This window comes from Nilaparvata lugens, chromosome 6 (genome assembly GCF_014356525.2).
Source record: "Nilaparvata lugens isolate BPH chromosome 6, ASM1435652v1, whole genome shotgun sequence".
NCBI classification, from domain to species: Eukaryota; Metazoa; Arthropoda; class Insecta; order Hemiptera; family Delphacidae; genus Nilaparvata; species Nilaparvata lugens.
Window position 1 is genome coordinate 65,403,622 of NC_052509.1, and position 23,117 is coordinate 65,426,738.

Sequence of the window (23,117 nt, forward strand, 5' to 3'; positions counted from 1 at the left end):
ATAATCAAAGTAAATTTAAAAATAGAAATTCAAACTTGAAGATAAAAGAGAATTCTCCACCAACCTTAATAAAATTAATTCTCCACTAATAATAAAATTTAATAATAATATAATAATAATCACCGGCTATCCAATTGAAAGTTAATTCTCTAAAAAAACAGTAAATTACTTGAATACTATCAGAATAAATTAAACTATAGATTTGAAAGGATCAATGTGAATTTCAAAATTGAAATTCAAACTAGGAATTGGATTTAAAAATTTAATGAGATTTAACTAAAGATTTAAAATAATCAATGTAAATTTGAAAATTTAAATTTTAAGCTTGAAGATAAAAGAGAATTCTCCACTAACCTTTGAACCATGAAGTAGCGAACCGGTAGCCAAAATTTCGTCTTGAACTTCATACTGTTGAAGCCTACATTCACTTACTACATTAACTAGTTTATCACTCGATGTTATTGCACTACTTATTTCACTAAATCACTAAAATTCACTGATAAAATTCGCGATGTGAGAAAATGGTGACATTTGTAAAGCTTCTCTCTCTCTCTCTGTCTTATTCTCAGCCTTTTCCCACTGAGGTGGGGTCGGCGTTTCAGGTCATTAGCTTCCAGGAGTCTACTTCGATCATGAGCTCCATTTGGTGTTAGTCATAAAAGGCTTCACTCTATAGAAGGTATTTATAATCATCCTCTCCATCTATGAGAAAGAAGCTGAAACCTCCTTATCTGAAATAAAAATATCATTAGTTCAACTGAAAAAACACAATACTGTAACAATTTAATTGAACAAAGAAATATATAGTTTGAGTCAGTCGCTTCCAGGAGTCTCGATAATGGGCTTCGTTTGGTTTTAGTCCCAAAAGGCTTCACTCTATAGAAGGTATTATAATGATCTTCTAAATCTAAGAGAAGGAGGCTGAAATCTCATTATCTGAAACAATAAATTTGACAACGTATATCAACTATATACATCTCTACTTAATTACAATAGACAATGATATTAGAGAATAAAAATGAAACATGTATAATATTAGACAAATAAAATAAATGCGCCAAAATGAAATAAATAGAAGAATAATAAGACCTAAGTCAACTATACAATAATATGCATCTATGATAAAAAAAAATACATTCGTCCTGAACTATTAAATAGATATATCAACTTTTTCATTATTATTATTATTATTATTATTATTATAAATAATAATAATAAATACAATTTGACAAATACATATTCAAATAAAATATATGTATTTAAGATTATTAATCATAATATCATTAAATATTGATATAATATATATTATATTTAATGAATATAGGCATAGCCACCTCTAATAGATGTATGTATTAAGAGGTGGCTATGATATAGGCCTATTTTATTCCCATAATAATAGAAAATTCCCATTGAATTTATTTATTATTGGAACTCATTTATTACATTTTTCAACATAAATTTTCAAAGGCACTAGGATCTTCTTGATTTAGTACTTGAAAATTTAATGTTATGACACTAAAATGTAATAAAGAGTTGAAAATATAGCTGAAACCCCATAATCTGAAACGAAATATGTTTTAGTTCAACTGTAACACAGCACTAAAATAATGAGAAATCTAAGGCTCAACTCACACTTACGCGACTCAGGTCGAGAAGAGACTCGACTCCAGTCGAGAGCATGTGTTTCCAAATGGTGACACTCAGACCATTCGACTTTAGTCTCCGCGACGTCACCATTTGAAAACACATGCTCTCGACTAGAGTCGAGTCTCTTCTCGACCTGAGTCGCGTAAGTGTGAGTTGAGCCATTATCTTGAAAAAATAGTAGTGATGATCATTATGGTGATGATATAATATAAAATGACTATTAAAATTCAAACACGTTCCTAACATCACATCCAAGACATACAAGTGGAAAGTAGATGCAGCAAATAATATATAATTTTAAAATTTACACCAGGAAAAGAGAAGTGGAATCGCTCCATATTAAGATGAATATTGAAAGAGATGTTGTCAGTTCTACATTATTCTGTAGAACTGAAAACATCTCTTTAATTCACCTTGACTTATAATTTTGAATACAATAATACCTGGCAACACATTCAAGACCAATAATTGGATAGTATGCAACAAATAGCTTATGATTCCTACATGGGTTGCCAGAGTCATTAAAACATTATCCAGTCTCTTTGTTCAACAAATCACTATTTGATCTGCTTGCAAACCCCTTCTATTCTTTGGAGGAGTTTCTCACACATTCTTTTATCAATGAAGTGTTAAGTGCCGGTTGCACAACAGCCGGTTAAATTTTAATCGTGATTAATCCCACGAGAGCCAATCAGAGAAGCCGTGTTATCAAGAAGGCCATCTCTGATTGGTTCTCGTGAAATTAATCACGGTTAAAATTTAACCGACTGTTGTGCAACCGGGCCTTAGTGTTATGAATATTTTACTGGCGTTGCTGATGACTGTATGGTCCATAGCAAATGAATTAAATCTATCTATCTATTATATGCCTACAGCTCATTCAAGATTTATAATGAATATTATGCAATATACAACATATAATATTATTATAACACATGTTTTTCATCACATATCAAACATAAAAGTGAACATATAGTATGCAACAAATGGCCACAACACAACGTGTTCAAGATGCAACATAAATCATCCTAAACATGCACTCAAAACACATGAAGAGATAGAGCTGTAAAACTAAAACTGCAAATGCATTCATCTCTTATTATCATCCGCCTCATTACCCATGCACAAGCCTAGATCACTGGAAGCATGCACTCAAAAAAATGAAGAGATAAAACTAAAACTGTAGGTGCATTCATCTCTTATTAATTATCATCCGCCTCATCAACCATGCACAAGCCTAGATCACTCGAAGCATGCACTCAATAAAAATGAAGAGATAAAACTAAAACTGTAGGTGCATTCATCTCTTATTATCATCCGCCTCATCAACCATGCACAAGCCTAGATCACTCGAAGCATGCACTCAATAAAAATGACGAGATAAAACTAAAACTGTAGGTGCATTCATCTCTTATTAATTATCATCCGCCTCATCAACCATGCACAAGCCTAGATCACTCGAAGCATGCACTCAGAAAACATGAAGAAATGAAACTGTAAAACTCAAACTGTAGGTGCATTCATATCTTATCATCCGCCTCATCAACCATGCACAAGCCTAGATCTCATGCGGGCATCACACTCAAATGAAAAATAAAAGTTGTGAGCATGTGCGCACTTTAAGTAGAGAAGCCGCAATGAATCTGAAACGTACTTGAGAAACATAAAAATTGAGAAAATTTATGTTGACAAAGAACTTGAGTTGTTCTAAATGCAACATGGGTCACTCAAAGCATGTACACAGTAAGCATGGAGGAGGAAAAGATGTGAGCGTTTAAAAAGATGAGCTAAGATGAAAAATATGAGCGTTTAAAAAGATGTACCTGAAACACTATGAAACTGAAACAAAAGGATTGAATACAATGTAGATAAAAAATACAAATTCAAGATATAAGATAATTACTCAAAGAATCCATTGTTATTGGATGTAAATCAAAAACACCATTTCACTCACAGAGTAAAATGTAAATTCAAAGACACCATTTTACTCACAGAGTAAAAATGAATGAATAGCTGCGACGATTGTGTTTATAATTATTAGAGAAGTGATGCTGTGATGAACCTGTAAACAAATTAAGGAACAGGGCAATTTAATACAATGAATAACATTAGATACAATAATAAAAATTGTAACAAATTAAATACAATATTAATATTAGAAACTGATCACATGCACACAGTATATAGTTGTAAACATGTGAAAGAGAAGCCATGTGATGAACCTGGAACATACTCAAGAAACAGAACAATTATATTGAATACAATAATATAATATTGTTAAAAATATAATAATATTAATATTGTAATTATTTTCATGCACACAGAAAATATTTGTAAACATGTGTAAGGGAAGCCATGATGAACCTGAAACTTACTCAAGAAACAGACCATTAATACAATGTTGATTAATTATCATCCGCCTCATCAACCATGCACAAGCCTAGATCACTCGAAGCATGCACTCAGAAAACATGAAGAAATGAAACTGTAAAACTCAAACTGTAGGTGCATTCATATCTTATCATCCGCCTCATCAACCATGCACAAGCCTAGATCACTCGAAGCATGCACTCAATAAAAATGACGAGATAAAACTAAAACTGTAGGTGCATTCATATCTTATCATCCGCCTCATCAACCATGCACAAGCCTAGATCACTCGAAGCATGCACTCAGAAAACATGAAGAAATGAAACTGTAAAACTCAAACTGTAGGTGCATTCATATCTTATCATCCGCCTCATCAACCATGCACAAGCCTAGATCACTCGAAGCATGCACTCAGAAAACATGAAGAAATGAAACTGTAAAACTCAAACTGTAGGTGCATTCATATCTTATCATCCGCCTCATCAACCATGCACAAGCCTAGATCACTCGAAGCATGCACTCAGAAAACATGAAGAAATGAAACTGTAAAACTAAAACTGTAGGTGCATTCATCTCTTATTAATTATCATCCGCCTCATCATGCACCATGCACAAGCCTAGATCTCATGCGGGCATCACACTCAAATGAAAAATAAAAGTTGTGAGCATGTGCGCACTTTAAGTAGAGAAGCCGCAATGAATCTGAAACGTACTTGAGAAACATAAAAATTGAGAAAATTTATGTTGACAAAGAACTTGAGTTGTTCTAAATGCAACATGGGTCACTCAAAGCATGTACACAGTAAGCATGGAGGAGGAAAAGATGTGAGCGATTAAAAAGATGAACCTTAAACACTCTGAAACTGAAACAAAAGGATTGAATACAATGTAGATAAAAAATACAAATTCAAGATATAAGATAATTACTCAAAGAATCCATTGTTATTGGATGTAAATCAAAAACACCATTTTACTCACAGAGAAAAAATGAATGGATAGCTGCGACGATTGTGTTTATAATTATTAGAGAAGTGATGCTGTGATGAACCTGTAAACAAATTAAGGAACAGGGCAATTTAATACAATGAATAACATTAGATACAATAATAAAAATTGTAACAAATTAAATACAATATTAATATTAGAAACTGATTAAATTAAATACAATATTAATATTAGAAACTGATCACATGCACACAGTATATAGTTGTGAACATGTGAAAGAGAAGCCATGTGATGAACCTGGAACATACTCAAGAAACAGAACAATTATATTGAATACAATAATATAATATTGTTAAAAATATAATAATATTAATATTGTAATTATTATTTTCATGCACACAGAAAATATTTGTAAACATGTGTAAGGGAAGCCATGATGAACCTGAAACTTACTCAAGAAACAGACCATTAATACAATGTTGATAAATTATAAATTACAACTTTAACTTATCATTAAACTAAACTAAGGCACTTCCTGAACCAACAGGAGTACATGTTCCCCCCGCCAACTGGCAAAGGCTAGAGGCAACGCTTTCTCGTCCCCGCCAACTAGCAAAGGCTAGAGGCTATCACCCGCCAACTAGCAAAGGCTAGAGGCTATCCCCCGCCAACTAGCAAAGGCTAGAGGCTATCACCCGCCAACTAGCAAAGGCTAGAGGCTATCCCCCGCCAACTAGCAAAGGCTAGAGGCTGTCCCCCGCCAACTAGCAAAGGCTAGAGGCTGTCCACCGCCAACTAGCAAAGGCTAGAGGCTGTCCCCCGCCAACTAGCAAAGGCTAGAGGCTATCCCCCGCCAACTAGCAAAGGCTAGAGGCTATCTCTCCGCCAACTAGCAAAGGCTAGAGGCTATCCCCCGCCAACTAGCAAAGGCTAGAGGCTATACATTTTCTTCCCCGCCAACTAGCAAGGCTAGAGGCTATAATTTTTCTTCCCCGCCAACTAGCAAGGCTAGAGGCTATACTTTAATGATATAACTTCAGAATTATCAATGGTATATCTCCGCCAACTTATAAACTAAATTTCATGCAAGTTAAGACTTAAATTAGGTTAGAAATCAGTTTAAACCCAAGGTTTTACAGGATTGCATTGATCTTCAGTTCCGCGCCAACTAGCAAAGGCTAGAGGCTATCCCCCGCCAACTAGCAAAGGCTAGAGGCTATACATTTTCTTCCCCGCCAACTAGCAAAGGCTAGAGGCTATACATTTTCTTCCCCGCCAACTAGCAAAGGCTAGAGGCTATCACCCGCCAACTAGCAAAGGCTAGAGGCTATACATTTTCTTCCCCGCCAACTAGCAAAGGCTAGAGGCTATCCCCCGCCAACTAGCAAAGGCTAGAGGCTATAATTTTTCTTCCCCGCCAACTAGCAAAGGCTAGAGGCTTTACTTTACTAATATCACTCCAATCTTAAAACTAAACTTAGATTTCTAATTTCTTAATTCTAATGACTTATCACTAAACTAAACTAATGCACTACCTGACCACCAGGAGTGGATGATCCCCCCGCCAACTAGCAAAGGCTAGAGGCTATACTTTCTCGTCCCCGCCAACTAGCAAAGGCTAGAGGCTGTCCCCCGCCAACTAGCAAAGGCTAGAGGCTATCCCCCGCCAACTAGCAAAGGCTAGAGGCTATACTTTCTCGTCCGCCGCCAACTAGCAAAGGCTAGAGTCTATCCCCCGCCAGCTAGCAAAGGCTAGAGGCTTTCCCCCGCCAACTAGCACAGGCTAGAGGCTATACTTCACTTTTACTTCAGCCTTAATCTAATCTTAATCCAGCATTAATCTAATATTTACATCGCCAGTGTCATAGAACAAGTCAGACCAGGCCACAGTGTAACAGTACCCCACCTGCCCATCAAATTAGTGCTGTACTGAGCCCGCAACCATCATGAAAAAGCTGTGAGACCACCACAAAGGGCACTGATCAGAAATGAAATACTCGACTGACAACTGCAAATATCCTACGGGGATCCTAACAACTCAACCCCTATTTATAGTGATTGTCTTACACCACAGCCATCCACAAACCACAATCAAACAGTAGCACATGTTCGTCCAGTTGTTGGCACGCGGAAATGCGATCTGCAGGTCAGTTGACTCTAACTTGAAAGCATCCATTGGACTCAGAACCAACCGGATAGAACTTGGCACTGCCGAGAGGGTTGGGATGAACTATGTTATAATACTAACCGCCACAAACATCCCATCCCTAAATGTCTGTGTTATGGGAAAGTGTTAAGAAGTTCTAGCCTGTCTTAAAATAATATAAATACCAGATACCTCATACCAAATTCACCGGTCCATATCTTCATTACGGTAGTGGCGCTGCTCTCCATTGATAACTGATGTATGTCTTTCCATAAACGTTTCTTTACGTTCATATAGTCCTGTTGGAATAAACAAAACCTAGGTTAATAATCATGATTTACAAATAGTATCAACTGTAATAAATATATTAAAGTTAAGCCTACCTTATGTTTTAGAAATTAATTGAAGATATTTTCAAAAAAATCAACTAAGATTATTTTTTGACAGGAGCATGCTTTCGTGAGTGCTCACAAGTCTCTTCAATTATGGAAAGCTTCCACAACATCAATGTTCACTCTACAAACCTAAAAATTGAACTTTTTTATTGGGGGTTGTGCATTCAATTGGTCTTGAAACTAATTATTTTTAATAAAATTCAATTAATAAATCTGACAAATTGGATTGTTTCAACTATTGGCCAACCTTGAAAAACGTAATTTGACCTAAAAAGAAAAATGTAATAGGCCTATAATAATTTTATTTCATGATGTAACTTAGCCTTGCCTTTATTTTAGTTTTGAATCCAAACTACTTGTAGGCTAAAGCATTTCAATAAAAAAAATTACTAGGCTATAAAAACATTTCAAAGATTTTGTGATGGAGCATTTTTAATGGAATGAACTACATTATTGAAATAGAATTTATAGAACTTACTCGAGATTGATAGAATTTCTTTTAAATAATTAAGAAAAGTATGTGATAGGAAAAGAAAGAGTAATAAGAATTGTCCGTATAGAATCGATAAGAAAAATATAGAATGATCAAAATGATTATTTAAGTATTTTAAAAGATATCTAAATTTTAAACTATTTGAAAAAGCTGGGCTCAAAATAGTTAATTAAAAAGCTAACAAGTACGGTATTGAAATGAAAAATCATTATATATTATTATGAGGCAGTTTAAAAAATTGAAGATATTTTCAAAAAAATCAACTAAGATTATTTTTTGACAGGAGCATGCTTTCGTGAGTGCTCACAAGTCTCTTCAATTATGGAAAGCTTCCACAACATCAATGTTCACTCTACAAACCTAAAAAATGAACTTTTTTATTGGGGGTTGTGCATTCAATTGGTCTTGAAACTAATTATTTTTAATAAAATTCAATTAATAAATCTGACAAATTGGATTGTTTCAACTATTGGCCAACCTTGAAAAACGTAATTTGACCTAAAAAGAAAAATGTAATAGGCCTATAATAATTTTATTTCATGATGTAACTTAGCCTTGCCTTTATTTTAGTTTTGAATCCAAACTACTTGTAGGCTAAAGCATTTCAATAAAAAAAATTACTAGGCTATAAAAACATTTCAAAGATTTTGTGATGGAGCATTTTTAATGGAATGAACTACATTATTGAAATAGAATTTATAGAACTTACTCGAGATTGATAGAATTTCTTTTAAATAATTAAGAAAAGTATGTGATAGGAAAAGAAAGAGTAATAAGAATTGTCCGTATAGAATCGATAAGAAAAATATAGAATGATCAAAATGATTATTTAAGTATTTTAAAAGATATCTAAATTTTAAACTATTTGAGAAAGCTGGGCTCAAAATAGTTAATTAAAAAGCTAACAAGTACGGTATTGAAATGAAAAATCATTATATATTATTATGAGGCAGTTTAAAAAACTGAATATATCTAGACTTGGATGAAAAACAAATAACAACCGGCTAAAATGAATGCTTCAAAAGAATTAAAGTTAAGTTTAAGAGTTGAATATTTACACTTGAAAGAAAAAGTGACTTCAACTAACCTTCAAACCATGAATTAGCGTAGGAAAAAGTTTACTCTGTAGTATAATCTCATTACTGAAAACTATATTAACAATTGATGTAATTAAAAACTTTACAAATTGAATTAAAAATGAGAATTAATGCACTAGCAAATAATTTTACAAAAAGTGAATGATCAACTAACTTTGACATCCTCACTCAAGTAGGTACTGGGGGGAGACAGCCACTCGGACGACGGAACGCTCGGACGACTTTGCAAACAAACCATTTACAACTCTGTCGACATTGTAAACAAACTATATATAGCTAATCCATGACGTAGGCAGCTCTCAGCACTCAGATGAACCTGAAACTTACTCAAGAAACAGACCATTAATACAATGTTGATAAATTATAAATTACAAATTTAACTTATCATTAAACTAAACTAAGGCACTTCCTGAACCAACAGGAGTACATGTTCCCCCCGCCAACTAGCAAAGGCTAGAGGCAACGCTTTCTCGTCCCCGCCAACTAGCAAAGGCTAGAGGCTATCACCCGCCAACTAGCAAAGGCTAGAGGCTATCCCCCGCCAACTAGCAAAGGCTAGAGGCTATCACCCGCCAACTAGCAAAGGCTAGAGGCTATCTCTCCGCCAACTAGCAAAGGCTATAGGCTATCCACGGCCAACTAGCAAAGGCTAGAGGCTATACTTTAATGATATAACTTCAGAATTATCAATGGTATATAGTCACTTATAAACTAAATTTCATGCAAGTTAAGACTTAAATTAGGTTAGAAATCAGTTTAAACCCAAGGTTTTACAGGATTGCATTGATCTTCAGTTCCGCGCCAACTAGCAAAGGCTAGAGGCTATCCCCCGCCAACTAGCAAAGGCTAGAGGCTATACATTTTCTTCCCCGCCAACTAGCAAAGGCTAGAGGCTATACATTTTCTTCCCCGCCAACTAGCAAAGGCTAGAGGCTATCCCCCGCCAACTAGCAAAGGCTAGAGGCAATACATTTTCTTCCCCGCCAACTAGCAAAGGCTAGAGGCTATACATTTTCTTCCCCGCCAACTAGCAAAGGCTAGAGGCTATCCCCCGCCAACTAGCAAAGGCTAGAGGCTATACATTTTCTTCCCCGCCAACTAGCAAAGGCTAGAGGCTATCCCCCGCCAACTAGCAAAGGCTAGAGGCTATAATTTTTCTTCCCCGCCAACTAGCAAAGGCTAGAGGCTTTACTTTACTAATATCACTCCAATCTTAAAACTAAACTTAGATTTCTAATTTCTTAATTCTAATGACTTATCACTAAACTAAACTAATGCACTACCTGACCACCAGGAGTGGATGATCCCCCCGCCAACTAGCAAGGCTAGAGGCTATACTTTCTCGTCCCCGCCAACTAGCAAAGGCTAGAGGCTGTCCCCCGCCAACTAGCAAGGCTAGAGGCTATCCCCCGCCAACTAGCAAGGCTAGAGGCTATACTTTCTCGTCCGCCGCCAACTAGCAAAGGCTAGAGTCTATCCCCCGCCAGCTAGCAAAGGCTAGAGGCTTTCCCCCGCCAACTAGCACAGGCTAGAGGCTATACTTCACTTTTACTTCAGCCTTAATCTAATCTTAATCCAGCATTAATCTAATATTTACATCGCCAGTGTCATAGAACAAGTCAGACCAGGCCACAGTGTAACAGTACCCCACCTGCCCATCAAATTAGTGCTGTACTGAGCCCGCAACCATCATGAAAAAGCTGTGAGACCACCACAAAGGGCACTGATCAGAAATGAAATACTCGACTGACAACTGCAAATATCCTACGGGGATCCTAACAACTCAACCCCTATTTATAGTGATTGTCTTACACCACAGCCATCCACAAACCACAATCAAACAGTAGCACATGTTCGTCCAGTTGTTGGCACGCGGAAATGCGATCTGCAGGTCAGTTGACTCTAACTTGAAAGCATCCATTGGACTCAGAACCAACCGGATAGAACTTGGCACTGCCGAGAGGGTTGGGATGAACTATGTTATAATACTAACCGCCACAAACATCCCATCCCTAAATGTCTGTGTTATGGGAAAGTGTTAAGAAGTTCTAGCCTGTCTTAAAATAATATAAATACCAGATACCTCATACCAAATTCACCGGTCCATATCTTCATTACGGTAGTGGCGCTGCTCTCCATTGATAACTGATGTATGTCTTTCCATAAACGTTTCTTTACGTTCATATAGTCCTGTTGGAATAAACAAAACCTAGGTTAATAATCATGATTTACAAATAGTATCAACTGTAATAAATATATTAAAGTTAAGCCTACCTTATGTTTTAGAAATTAATTGAAGATATTTTCAAAAAAATCAACTAAGATTATTTTTTGACAGGAGCATGCTTTCGTGAGTGCTCACAAGTCTCTTCAATTATGGAAAGCTTCCACAACATCAATGTTCACTCTACAAACCTAAAAAATGAACTTTTTTATTGGGGGTTGTGCATTCAATTGGTCTTGAAACTAATTATTTTTAATAAAATTCAATTAATAAATCTGACAAATTGGATTGTTTCAACTATTGGCCAACCTTGAAAAACGTAATTTGACCTAAAAAGAAAAATGTAATAGGCCTATAATAATTTTATTTCATGATGTAACTTAGCCTTGCCTTTATTTTAGTTTTGAATCCAAACTACTTGTAGGCTAAAGCATTTCAATAAAAAAAATTACTAGGCTATAAAAACATTTCAAAGATTTTGTGATGGAGCATTTTTAATGGAATGAACTACATTATTGAAATAGAATTTATAGAACTTACTCGAGATTGATAGAATTTCTTTTAAATAATTAAGAAAAGTATGTGATAGGAAAAGAAAGAGTAATAAGAATTGTCCGTATAGAATCGATAAGAAAAATATAGAATGATCAAAATGATTATTTAAGTATTTTAAAAGATATCTAAATTTTAAACTATTTGAGAAAGCTGGGCTCAAAATAGTTAATTAAAAAGCTAACAAGTACGGTATTGAAATGAAAAATCATTATATATTATTATGAGGCAGTTTAAAAAACTGAATATATCTAGACTTGGATGAAAAACAAATAACAACCGGCTAAAATGAATGCTTCAAAAGAATTAAAGTTAAGTTTAAGAGTTGAATATTTACACTTGAATGAAAAAGTGACTTCAACTAACCTTCAAACCATGAATTAGCGTAGGAAAAAGTTTACTCTGTAGTATAATCTCATTACTGAAAACTATATTAACAATTGATGTAATTAAAAACTTTACAAATTGAATTAAAAATGAGAATTAATGCACTAGCAAATAATTTTACAAAAAGTGAATGATCAACTAACTTTGACATCCTCACTCAAGTAGGTACTGGGGGGAGACAGCCACTCGGACGACGGAACGCTCGGACGACTTTGCAAACAAACCATTTACAACTCTGTCGACATTGTAAACAAACTATATATATAGCTAATCCATGACGTAGGCAGCTCTCAGCTCTCAGATGAACCTGAAACTTACTCAAGAAACAGACCATTAATACAATGTTGATAAATTATAAATTACAACTTTAACTTATCATTAAACTAAACTAAGGCACTTCCTGAACCAACAGGAGTACATGTTCCCCCCGCCAACTGGCAAAGGCTAGAGGCAACGCTTTCTCGTCCCCGCCAACTAGCAAAGGCTAGAGGCTATCACCCGCCAACTAGCAAAGGCTAGAGGCTATCCCCCGCCAACTAGCAAAGGCTAGAGGCTATCACCCGCCAACTAGCAAAGGCTAGAGGCTATCTCTCCGCCAACTAGCAAAGGCTATAGGCTATCCACGGCCAACTAGCAAAGGCTAGAGGCTATACTTTAATGATATAACTTCAGAATTATCAATGGTATATAGTCACTTATAAACTAAATTTCATGCAAGTTAAGACTTAAATTAGGTTAGAAATCAGTTTAAACCCAAGGTTTTACAGGATTGCATTGATCTTCAGTTCCGCGCCAACTAGCAAAGGCTAGAGGCTATCCCCCGCCAACTAGCAAAGGCTAGAGGCTATACATTTTCTTCCCCGCCAACTAGCAAAGTCTAGAGGCTATACATTTTCTTCCCCGCCAACTAGCAAAGGCTAGAGGCTATCCCCCGCCAACTAGCAAAGGCTAGAGGCTATACATTTTCTTCCCCGCCAACTAGCAAAGGCTAGAGGCTATCCCCCGCCAACTAGCAAAGGCTAGAGGCTATAATTTTTCTTCCCCGCCAACTAGCAAAGGCTAGAGGCTTTACTTTACTAATATCACTCCAATCTTAAAACTAAACTTAGATTTCTAATTTCTTAATTCTAATGACTTATCACTAAACTAAACTAATGCACTACCTGACCACCAGGAGTGGATGATCCCCCCGCCAACTAGCACAGGCTAGAGGCTATACTTCACTTTTACTTCAGCCTTAATCTAATCTTAATCCAGCATTAATCTAATATTTACATCGCCAGTGTCATAGAACAAGTCAGACCAGGCCACAGTGTAACAGTACCCCACCTGCCCATCAAATTAGTGCTGTACTGAGCCCGCAACCATCATGAAAAAGCTGTGAGACCACCACAAAGGGCACTGATCAGAAATGAAATACTCGACTGACAACTGCAAATATCCTACGGGGATCCTAACAACTCAACCCCTATTTATAGTGATTGTCTTACACCACAGCCATCCACAAACCACAATCAAACAGTAGCACATGTTCGTCCAGTTGTTGGCACGCGGAAATGCGATCTGCAGGTCAGTTGACTCTAACTTGAAAGCATCCATTGGACTCAGAACCAACCGGATAGAACTTGGCACTGCCGAGAGGGTTGGGATGAACTATGTTATAATACTAACCGCCACAAACATCCCATCCCTAAATGTCTGTGTTATGGGAAAGTGTTAAGAAGTTCTAGCCTGTCTTAAAATAATATAAATACCAGATACCTCATACCAAATTCACCGGTCCATATCTTCATTACGGTAGTGGCGCTGCTCTCCATTGATAACTGATGTATGTCTTTCCATAAACGTTTCTTTACGTTCATATAGTCCTGTTGGAATAAACAAAACCTAGGTTAATAATCATGATTTACAAATAGTATCAACTGTAATAAATATATTAAAGTTAAGCCTACCTTATGTTTTAGAAATTAATTGAAGATATTTTCAAAAAAATCAACTAAGATTATTTTTTGACAGGAGCATGCTTTCGTGAGTGCTCACAAGTCTCTTCAATTATGGAAAGCTTCCACAACATCAATGTTCACTCTACAAACCTAAAAAATGAACTTTTTTATTGGGGGTTGTGCATTCAATTGGTCTTGAAACTAATTATTTTTAATAAAATTCAATTAATAAATCTGACAAATTGGATTGTTTCAACTATTGGCCAACCTTGAAAAACGTAATTTGACCTAAAAAGAAAAATGTAATAGGCCTATAATAATTTTATTTCATGATGTAACTTAGCCTTGCCTTTATTTTAGTTTTGAATCCAAACTACTTGTAGGCTAAAGCATTTCAATAAAAAAAATTACTAGGCTATAAAAACATTTCAAAGATTTTGTGATGGAGCATTTTTAATGGAATGAACTACATTATTGAAATAGAATTTATAGAACTTACTCGAGATTGATAGAATTTCTTTTAAATAATTAAGAAAAGTATGTGATAGGAAAAGAAAGAGTAATAAGAATTGTCCGTATAGAATCGATAAGAAAAATATAGAATGATCAAAATGATTATTTAAGTATTTTAAAAGATATCTAAATTTTAAACTATTTGAAAAAGCTGGGCTCAAAATAGTTAATTAAAAAGCTAACAAGTACGGTATTGAAATGAAAAATCATTATATATTATTATGAGGCAGTTTAAAAAACTGAATATATCTAGACTTGGATGAAAAACAAATAACAACCGGCTAAAATGAATGCTTCAAAAGAATTAAAGTTAAGTTTAAGAGTTGAATATTTACACTTGAAAGAAAAAGTGACTTCAACTAACCTTCAAACCATGAATTAGCGTAGGAAAAAGTTTACTCCGTAGTATAATCTCATTACTGAAAACTAAATTAACAATTGATGTAATTAAAAACTTTACAAATTGAATTAAAAATGAGAATTAATGCACTAGCAAATAATTTTACGAAAAGTGAATGATCAACTAACTTTGACATCCTCACTCAAGTAGTCAAGTAGGTACTGGGCACATCTGATATTGTCGTCTGCTTTGTCCAGGTGATCGGGCCAGTCACTGCGTGGTACGTGCTCAGCTGTTCAATCAGTGATGTAAAAATATAAATATTTTCGAAGATTACCAAGCAATAAACAATTTCATCTGTTGAATAAATTTTTCAAATTACCTGGAAAATTATCAAATAATTATATTATCAAGTTATTTTCTTTCATATGAAATATTTAATTTAATTCTTCTGAGAGCGCTATGTTTAAAAGCAATGTTTTGAAAATTGGAAATTGCTCAAACAGAGAGTAGCCGTTATTGATTTCTGCGAAGAGTGTATAATATAACTTTTAGTCCAAGCGATGATTGTTAAATTAAACATCAACCTGTAAAGAATTTAATGCTCTATAAGCTTATAATCAGAATGTTTTTTCAACGTTTTCTAATTATAAGAACAAGAAAAGCAAAAAATTAGAGGCGAACGGTTTTTTACCAATTATGTCACACCTTCAAGATCAGATATAAAAAAAAAGTTGTGAGATCAATATTACAGGGAATAATGCATCCTTAAATTTCGTTCACAACAAAGGTAAAATTCACTCCAAAACTGAATAATTGAAGCTTTTTCCAGTTTACCTTGTCTGGACCCAACGTTGTAATTTGCAAAATTATAATATAATAACATCGGAAATTAATATGTAATTTAAATCATATGTCACATCTAAATCATATGTAATATTAGCTGTTTATTCCTGTTCGAAATACTCAATCTTATTTTATCTATAGAAGGCAATGGTGAGGCGGAGAATCGGCAACGTTGTTCTCCTATCTTTTTCCACTGTCATTTTATCGTGGACCTCACTACAGTACTTGAATGCTACATTATGTACTGTAAATTTGTATTATAGTACTGTAAGGCTAGCTACACACACATAGATTTTTGCCATCCTTGTAAATTCTATTAGATTAAACAGATGATTTCAAACAGATGATGTTTGTCAAGTTCCGTTTAATCTGATAGAATTCATAAGGACGGCAAAATATCGTACGAACAAAAATCGATGTGTGTGTGCAGGGCTTAAGTGATATTATGATATTGTTCTATACCAATATTTTTTGCAATGTTAAATACGGTATACAGATTCAACATCAATATAGTTTAGTTAATATTTTTGAATAGTATGGACCTTTCAGAAGAAATTTATTCATTTTACATTTATTTCAATAGGTCTACTTGGAAGTTTAATTACATTTTTATTGAACGAGCGTTAATGAGTTCTCACTTGACTTACTAAAGGTCAAAATCTTCCGTATATGTGTGTATGTTCTACAATTAACTTTCGCAAGAATTGATCAATCAGCTTCAAATTTTGAACGCATATTCTTCGAACCTTTCCACAGGTCAAGTTCATTGGACAACAAAATTGACTCACTCCTTCGTCCTTTTTCAGGATATAAGAATAATATTGAAAGTGCATAAGAAAAAAATCTGGTGTGGTACACTCACACAACTCTCCTTGCTCATTGAACTATAAGCCTCATTATCAAACGAGAATAATTTAGGGGAATAACATAATGACGATTGACGGCAACATATTTGCAACTACGATCAGACTACTGTATATGTGTATATACAATTGTTTTCAGAGTACTTTTTCCTTTATGTAAATTGTGAAATTCGATGATTTTTTTTAAATTCGTCAAAATAGCTGTTCTACACATGAAATATCTTGACTATGACTGTGTTCTTTTTATAAACTGCTCTACCTACCGTACCCACGGTATATGGAAGAAGAAAAAGTAAAAACCGTGTACCTACCTATCTCATGCACGAGAAGGAGGTTACAAAGTCCATTTCTCAAGGATTGGGTGGACCCCCCATTAGTACCCCAGGAAAAAGACTCATGTCAGTTGATAGAGCTAATAAATAACTATACAGGGTATGGATTTGAAAAAAAAAACGTTAGAGCCGTTTTTGAGAAAATCGTGAAAAACATGGTTTTTTAGTAACTGTCATTTTTCTCAAGAATATTACGGAGCTCCTGCAATTTTCTCAGAAATGAGACTCACGTCAGTTGATAGGGCTTATAAATAGCTATTCATGATAAAAATTTGAAGAGAATCGTTAAAGCCGTTTTCGAGAAAACCGTGAAAAACATGGCTCTTTAGTCATTATCCGCCATTTTTCTCAAGAATATTACGGAGCTCCTGGAATTTTCCCAGAAATGAGACTCATGCCAGTTGATAGGGCTTATGAATAGCTATCCATGGTATAAATTTGAAGAAAATCGTTGGAGCCGTTTCCGAGAAAAACGTGAAAAACATGGTTTTTTAGTCATTTTCCGCCATTTTTCTTAAGAATATTACGGAGCTCTTGAAATTTTCCCTGAAATGAGACTTATGCAAGTTGATAGGGCTTATAAATAGCTATCCATGGTAAAAATTTGAAGAAAATCGTTAAAGCCGTTTTCGAGAAAACCGTGAAAAACATGGCTTTTTAGTCATTATCTGCCATTGTTCTCAAGAACATTACGGAGCTCCTGAAATTTTCCCTGAAATGAGACTTATGCAATTTGATAGGGCTTATAAATAGCTATCCATGATATAAATTTGAAGAAAATCGTTAGAGCCATTTTCGAGAAAAACGTGAAAAACATGGTTTTTTAGTAATTATCAGCCATTTTTTCCGCCATCTTGAATTGAATTTTATTGAATTTCTTATTGTCGGGTCCTCATGGTATAAGGACCTTAAGTTTAAAATTTCAAGTCGATCGGTTAATTAGGAATGGAGTTATCGTGTTCACAGACATACACACACACATACACACACACACACATACACACACACACACATACACACACACGGACCAATACCCAAAAATCATGTTTTTGGACTCAGGGGACCTTGAAACGTATAGAAAACTTGAAATTGGGGTACCTTCATTTTTTTTGGAAAGCAATACTTCCTTACCTATGGTAGTAGGGCAAGGAAAGTAAAAAACAGTTACAGGCTCTGATTCATTCTTTGAATTTTGAAACTGGAAGCATCTTTCAAAATCTACCGCGCATTGGCTCAATCATTATGGCTGCAACATCAATTCATTTATATTCTCATTGAAAAAATAATTAAATTACTCAAGAATATAAATCAAGTTTATTACAATTCAGTGACTAATCATTAGTGATTTTCAATCAAGATTGCTATATGATACGAGTAAATTTTATTCAGAATTATCCATACAAGACGAGGAAAGAACAGGGAAATTTGGTGGCTCACCATATGTAGCAGAATTGCAGCAATGTTATTCTGTCTGCAGAGGTGGAAGGCTGACTAAAAATTGTGAAAATGTCATCCTTGTTCAGATTAATGTCGTTGTGCCTAAAAGTGTTTGATAATTGTTTAACTTGAAATAATGGTGTTGTATATGTGTGTTATTTTTACTTATCGATAGTGTTCTGTGATAATTGTACAATTAAAAATGATCGAAATGGAGCAAGAAGCTGTCTACGGGACACATGAAGATTCTCATGTTGTCATGTCCGAGAAAGTGCAATCCCTTGCTGGTAGTATTTATCAGGAATTTGAAAAAATGATCGCCAAATACGACGAAGATGTGGTTAAAGATTTAATGCCTTTGGTAGTAAATGTTCTGGAATGCCTTGATTTATCGTACACTGAAAATCAGGAACATGAAGTAGAGCTTGAACTTCTTCGTGAGGATAATGAGCAGCTGGTTACTCAGTATGAGAGAGAAAAACAATTGAGAAAAAACTCTGAACAGGTATGATAATTATTAGTTATATTCGAAATATATTTTTGGAAAATAAGAGGATAGGCCTACTAAATTTATCCGGGTAATTAAAGATAATTAGGCTATAGTATTGATCTATGGCATATTCAACGTTAGAAATGTTCATAGATATTATTAGTAGTTCATAATAAGTATCAAGTACTGTATAATATCAATAGATACACAAACACACAACTTTGTAGTGAAATTCATCTATGGATCCATTACATAGCCTACACCTTAAAAAATTGTATCGCCCACATGTGACCAATGGTTTATAGATGCAAAAGTAGCAACAAATTTGGCAGTTTGGTATCTGCTATAGTGTCTTTATTATCAATATTAAAATTATCCGTATATCTAAATATCACATCATACATAAGCTCAAAAACTAAAAGGTTCTGTCACATAATTTAAGAATAAAAGTGTAGGTTAGGAAGGTTAGGTTTTGGTGTTACATTCTATATTTCCAATATCGATAATAGGGACACCAGCTAAGAAACTATCCCCTGATATGCAGCTGAAGAATTGAACATTCGCCAAAGATGCGATCGCAATATACGTCTCGGACTCATACCTTGATCCCTGGGCGAATCTATCCCTTCCACAAAACGCTACCATGCATAGCAATAACATTAATTTTGATGACCCAGCTGGGTTGTGTCATAAGATTGTTTATGTTCCAAGTTTCAAGCCGATTTCTTGTTAACTCCAGCCGACTACTATCTATTATTGCTGGTTTGTTGGGGTAAGAGTGTGGTGAAAACGGCACAGTATGAGAGATTACCAGCGTTGCATAACTTAGTACTATTAAGGACTATCAGCTTGAGTTGAAAGTGAACATTGGAACATAAACGCTGCCCTATACTATGGGATATCTTCTTGTTCTATCCTATTCTCCGGTTGTATAAAGCTAATTGAGTAAACCAGCCAGCATATCGTAATTTTATAATTTAGAATACAGCAGTCATGCATGAGCAGTTAGCTTCCTTCTAATCTCGCCCGCCCCCGCACCGCAAAACTAGGGATATTCTCATCATTCCAATAGGCCTATTCGATTTTTAATTGCTGCATGGTTTATAATAAATAATTGAAAACAAAAAATCACATTCAGTTCCAAAGTTTCTAGAAATAAGTTGAAAAAACTGATTATTATGGCACCAATTGGTTAGGTGAAGCATGAACAAGTAGGCCTAATCACTACTAAAGCCGATGAAACTACTAAGAAAAGTATAAGTCTATACAAACAAATTACCCAATACTGGTTCCATAAATAGGAAATAATCGACAATTTCTTGTTTTCAAAGAAATTTTCAGCAATGAACTCAGCTCTTGATTTATCAATTATCTAGGCTATTGCAAGTTTCTAGTAAATTGTTTCTACCAATTACGAATCCAGTTGGCCTCTAGAAAATTACTCATAATTTGATTATTTTAGTGCAGGAAAGATAGAATCAAAGTAATTCCGATTTTTCAAGGAAAATTAGATCAATTTGAAAGAATAAGGAATGAGTGAACTAGGAAATTATGATGTCAATGAACTTGTCTAGGCTGCAAAATTATTAAATTTGGGAGGATTGCTATGGAAACATGGAAGTGAAATCGTCCGTTATAACAGTGGTTTATCATAGAGAAAAGGTAGCATAAGAAAATATCCCATTGTATGTTTATGTTCCAAATTTGATGGGGATTTTTTCTTTACTCAAGCAGATTACTGTCGACTACTGTCTATTATTAATGTTTTGTTGGGGTGAGGGTGTAAGAACGGCACAGTGTGAGAGACTTCTGGCCGGATAAGAGTGTAATAACGGCAGAGTAAAGACTACCAGCGTCACGAAAAAAATACTATAGTCTGTGTAAAATAAGTTGAGACCATCCATCCGAAGAAATTACAGAGTTGCCAATTCGTGCAACTTTCTCAAATTTCCAATTCAACGTCAGAATTGAATGTAGAATATCATCCCTGATATCCTAGTTGTATTAAAAAAGTTTCAGGGTTGAAGGATTAAATGGAAATTCAATTTGTATGATAAAATTGGAAACATCGCGAAGATTTGTTTTTCTTTTGAATATCACTTCTCTCAGAATCATGGGGGGTCGTAATGCATAAAAATTTTATATCAAATTAACGGGGAGAATGTCTTCTTTCTATTGGTCTCTGGATTATTTTTATCCGACTTATAGTTATTTTTTAATTGATGATTATGTTCGTCAATGTCGAGATATTTCGAGCAGAAAATGCGATGTTTCCAATTTTATCATACAAGTTAAATTTCCTTTTAATCCTTCAACCCTGAAACTTTTTTAGCACTACTAGGATATCGGGGATGATATTTTACAATTCAATTATGTCGTTGAATTGGAAATTTAAGAAAGTTGCAATTTTACACGATTTGGCAATACTGTAATTTCTTTGGATAGAGTGTCAAGTCTCAAATTGTTTTGCACAAACCATAGGACTATCGTTTTAATTTAACATTGAAAATTGGAACATAATCCGTGCCCTATACCGTGGGATATCTTCTTATGCTATCTTTTCTCTATGACTTAACTTGAAAAGATAATATTAGGGTATATTATAGATGTGTGTAGTGAGGATTAAAGGTAATTTACTATATAGATACATTTTGTATAGGTAGTGTAGTTGTCATGATCGGACATGTGAATAAATTATTAGTATACCGTATAAAGTTGGAAGCAACCTGTTCTTGGATTGCTTGGTTCTTAGGACAGGTTGTGTAGGATTACATAATCACACGCTCCAACCATTATGAGCTTCATTTCATCCTAACATCGTTCAAGATTCATTTAGTTTCGTCATTAGTTAAGAGACGAGACTAGAGACTATTCATTTTTGGTTTGAATGGCGACCTTGAGATAAATGAACTCTTCAGTAGTTGAGATAGTACACTGAAACGTAATAAATTTCATTCATTGTATATGAATGGGTGCTCATATTGTGTTTTGAATTTCTATTCAACTTACTGTGACTAGCCTATATGATGTTTTCATCCACTGTAATTCAAATTGCATGAGGTTGGTAACTTTGAAATGAAAAATATTTCCCTTGGGAGTTGATATTGTTTGCAGTATAACGCCAAAAATGGACGTATAAATAATAAATGATTTTATAATCTAGGAAAATACGCTTGCATTAAATTAGGGCAGAATATAAACTCGGTTATTGTATTGATTAATTTCAGCTCGTGTTTGGAAACTTGGTAAATTTTACAATCTCTCTCCATGAACACTATTCTCTTTCCAATTCCTAGCTGGTTCATACGTTTATAGTTGGGTCCACGTTATAATGTCAGTGGAGAAAGAAAGGAGAACAGTGTTGACGATTTCTGTCTTGCCTCTGTCTTCTGTAGAGTGTAGCTGATACCGTTGTATCTGATGAAATATCAACTGTTCATTCTTGTTAAAAATGATCTTCTATATTCTGTTTGTCAATAAAATATATATTTTTTATGATATTATAATAAATTTTCATATTTGAGATTGAATAGTTTGTTGTTTAATTAGATTTATACATTGTGGAATTAAGCGATCTGGAAACGTTGCGGAGGTAGATAGGGATAGCGCTATCTGCTTTGTCGAATGATAGACAAGGATAGCAACACCAAAGTAGATAGAATACTGCCATTATAACGTGGACCTCACTAGAGATAGCTAAGAGAAGAAAACTCTTCCTATAGGCAGGCCACATATTGAGAATCTAGTAGCCTACACAGGGAAAAATAAACAACTGAAAAATTATCATGAATTAATGTGTAATTTACTCTCTATTATTCTCTCAAACTTGGCTAGTGAAATAATCATAGAGTGGCTGTGTTTCTGTCAACTGAATTCCTACATTTTTCCATGCCGATTCGTACTATTATTAGCATATCAATGGTAGCCTATTGGTAGCTTAACTGAACAGGAAAAGGGATAATGTATTCCTTTTCTACTTGACTAATTCTGCATTCACTTCTTGTGCGACCTTGGTGGAATTCAATTTAGACTCGCTTCCAATGTCTCGAAAAGCTCGGGGCTTGAATTCATTTTTTGTGGTAGAAGCATTTCCCCAC

The 23,117-nt window shown here is 34.7% G+C and overlaps 1 protein-coding gene and 1 long non-coding RNA gene across 19 annotated transcripts in view; one reads left to right on the plus strand and one right to left on the minus strand.

Annotated features, from left to right (window-relative positions):
• Window positions 1–1,336: 1,336 nt before the first annotated feature.
• On the minus strand, window positions 1,337–15,113 carry LOC120352089. Of its 2 annotated transcripts, none has more exons than XR_005571693.1 (3): window positions 15,077–15,113; window positions 12,564–14,124; window positions 1,337–4,011 (listed from the first exon to the last, which is right to left on the minus strand). It is a non-coding gene; the product is annotated as an uncharacterized LOC120352089 (long non-coding RNA). The 2 variants fall into 2 exon arrangements; XR_005571692.1 differs by lacking the exon at window positions 1,337–4,011 and adding an exon at window positions 10,160–11,283 and having other exon boundaries at window positions 12,236–14,124.
• A 3,442-nt stretch (window positions 15,114–18,555) lies between these two features.
• The window catches only part of LOC111055439 (C-Jun-amino-terminal kinase-interacting protein 4), a 134,064-nt gene continuing 129,502 nt past the window's right edge, over window positions 18,556–23,117 (plus strand). For 16 of the 17 annotated variants that reach the window (XM_039431741.1, XM_039431745.1, XM_039431739.1 and 13 more), the window contains exon 1: window positions 18,556–19,035. In XM_039431741.1, coding sequence (XP_039287675.1) covers window positions 18,733–19,035 — 303 coding nt within the window. In that variant the 5' untranslated portion in view covers window positions 18,556–18,732. The remainder of the gene's footprint in view (window positions 19,036–23,117) is intronic. The other variant, XM_039431751.1, reaches the window with a different exon arrangement.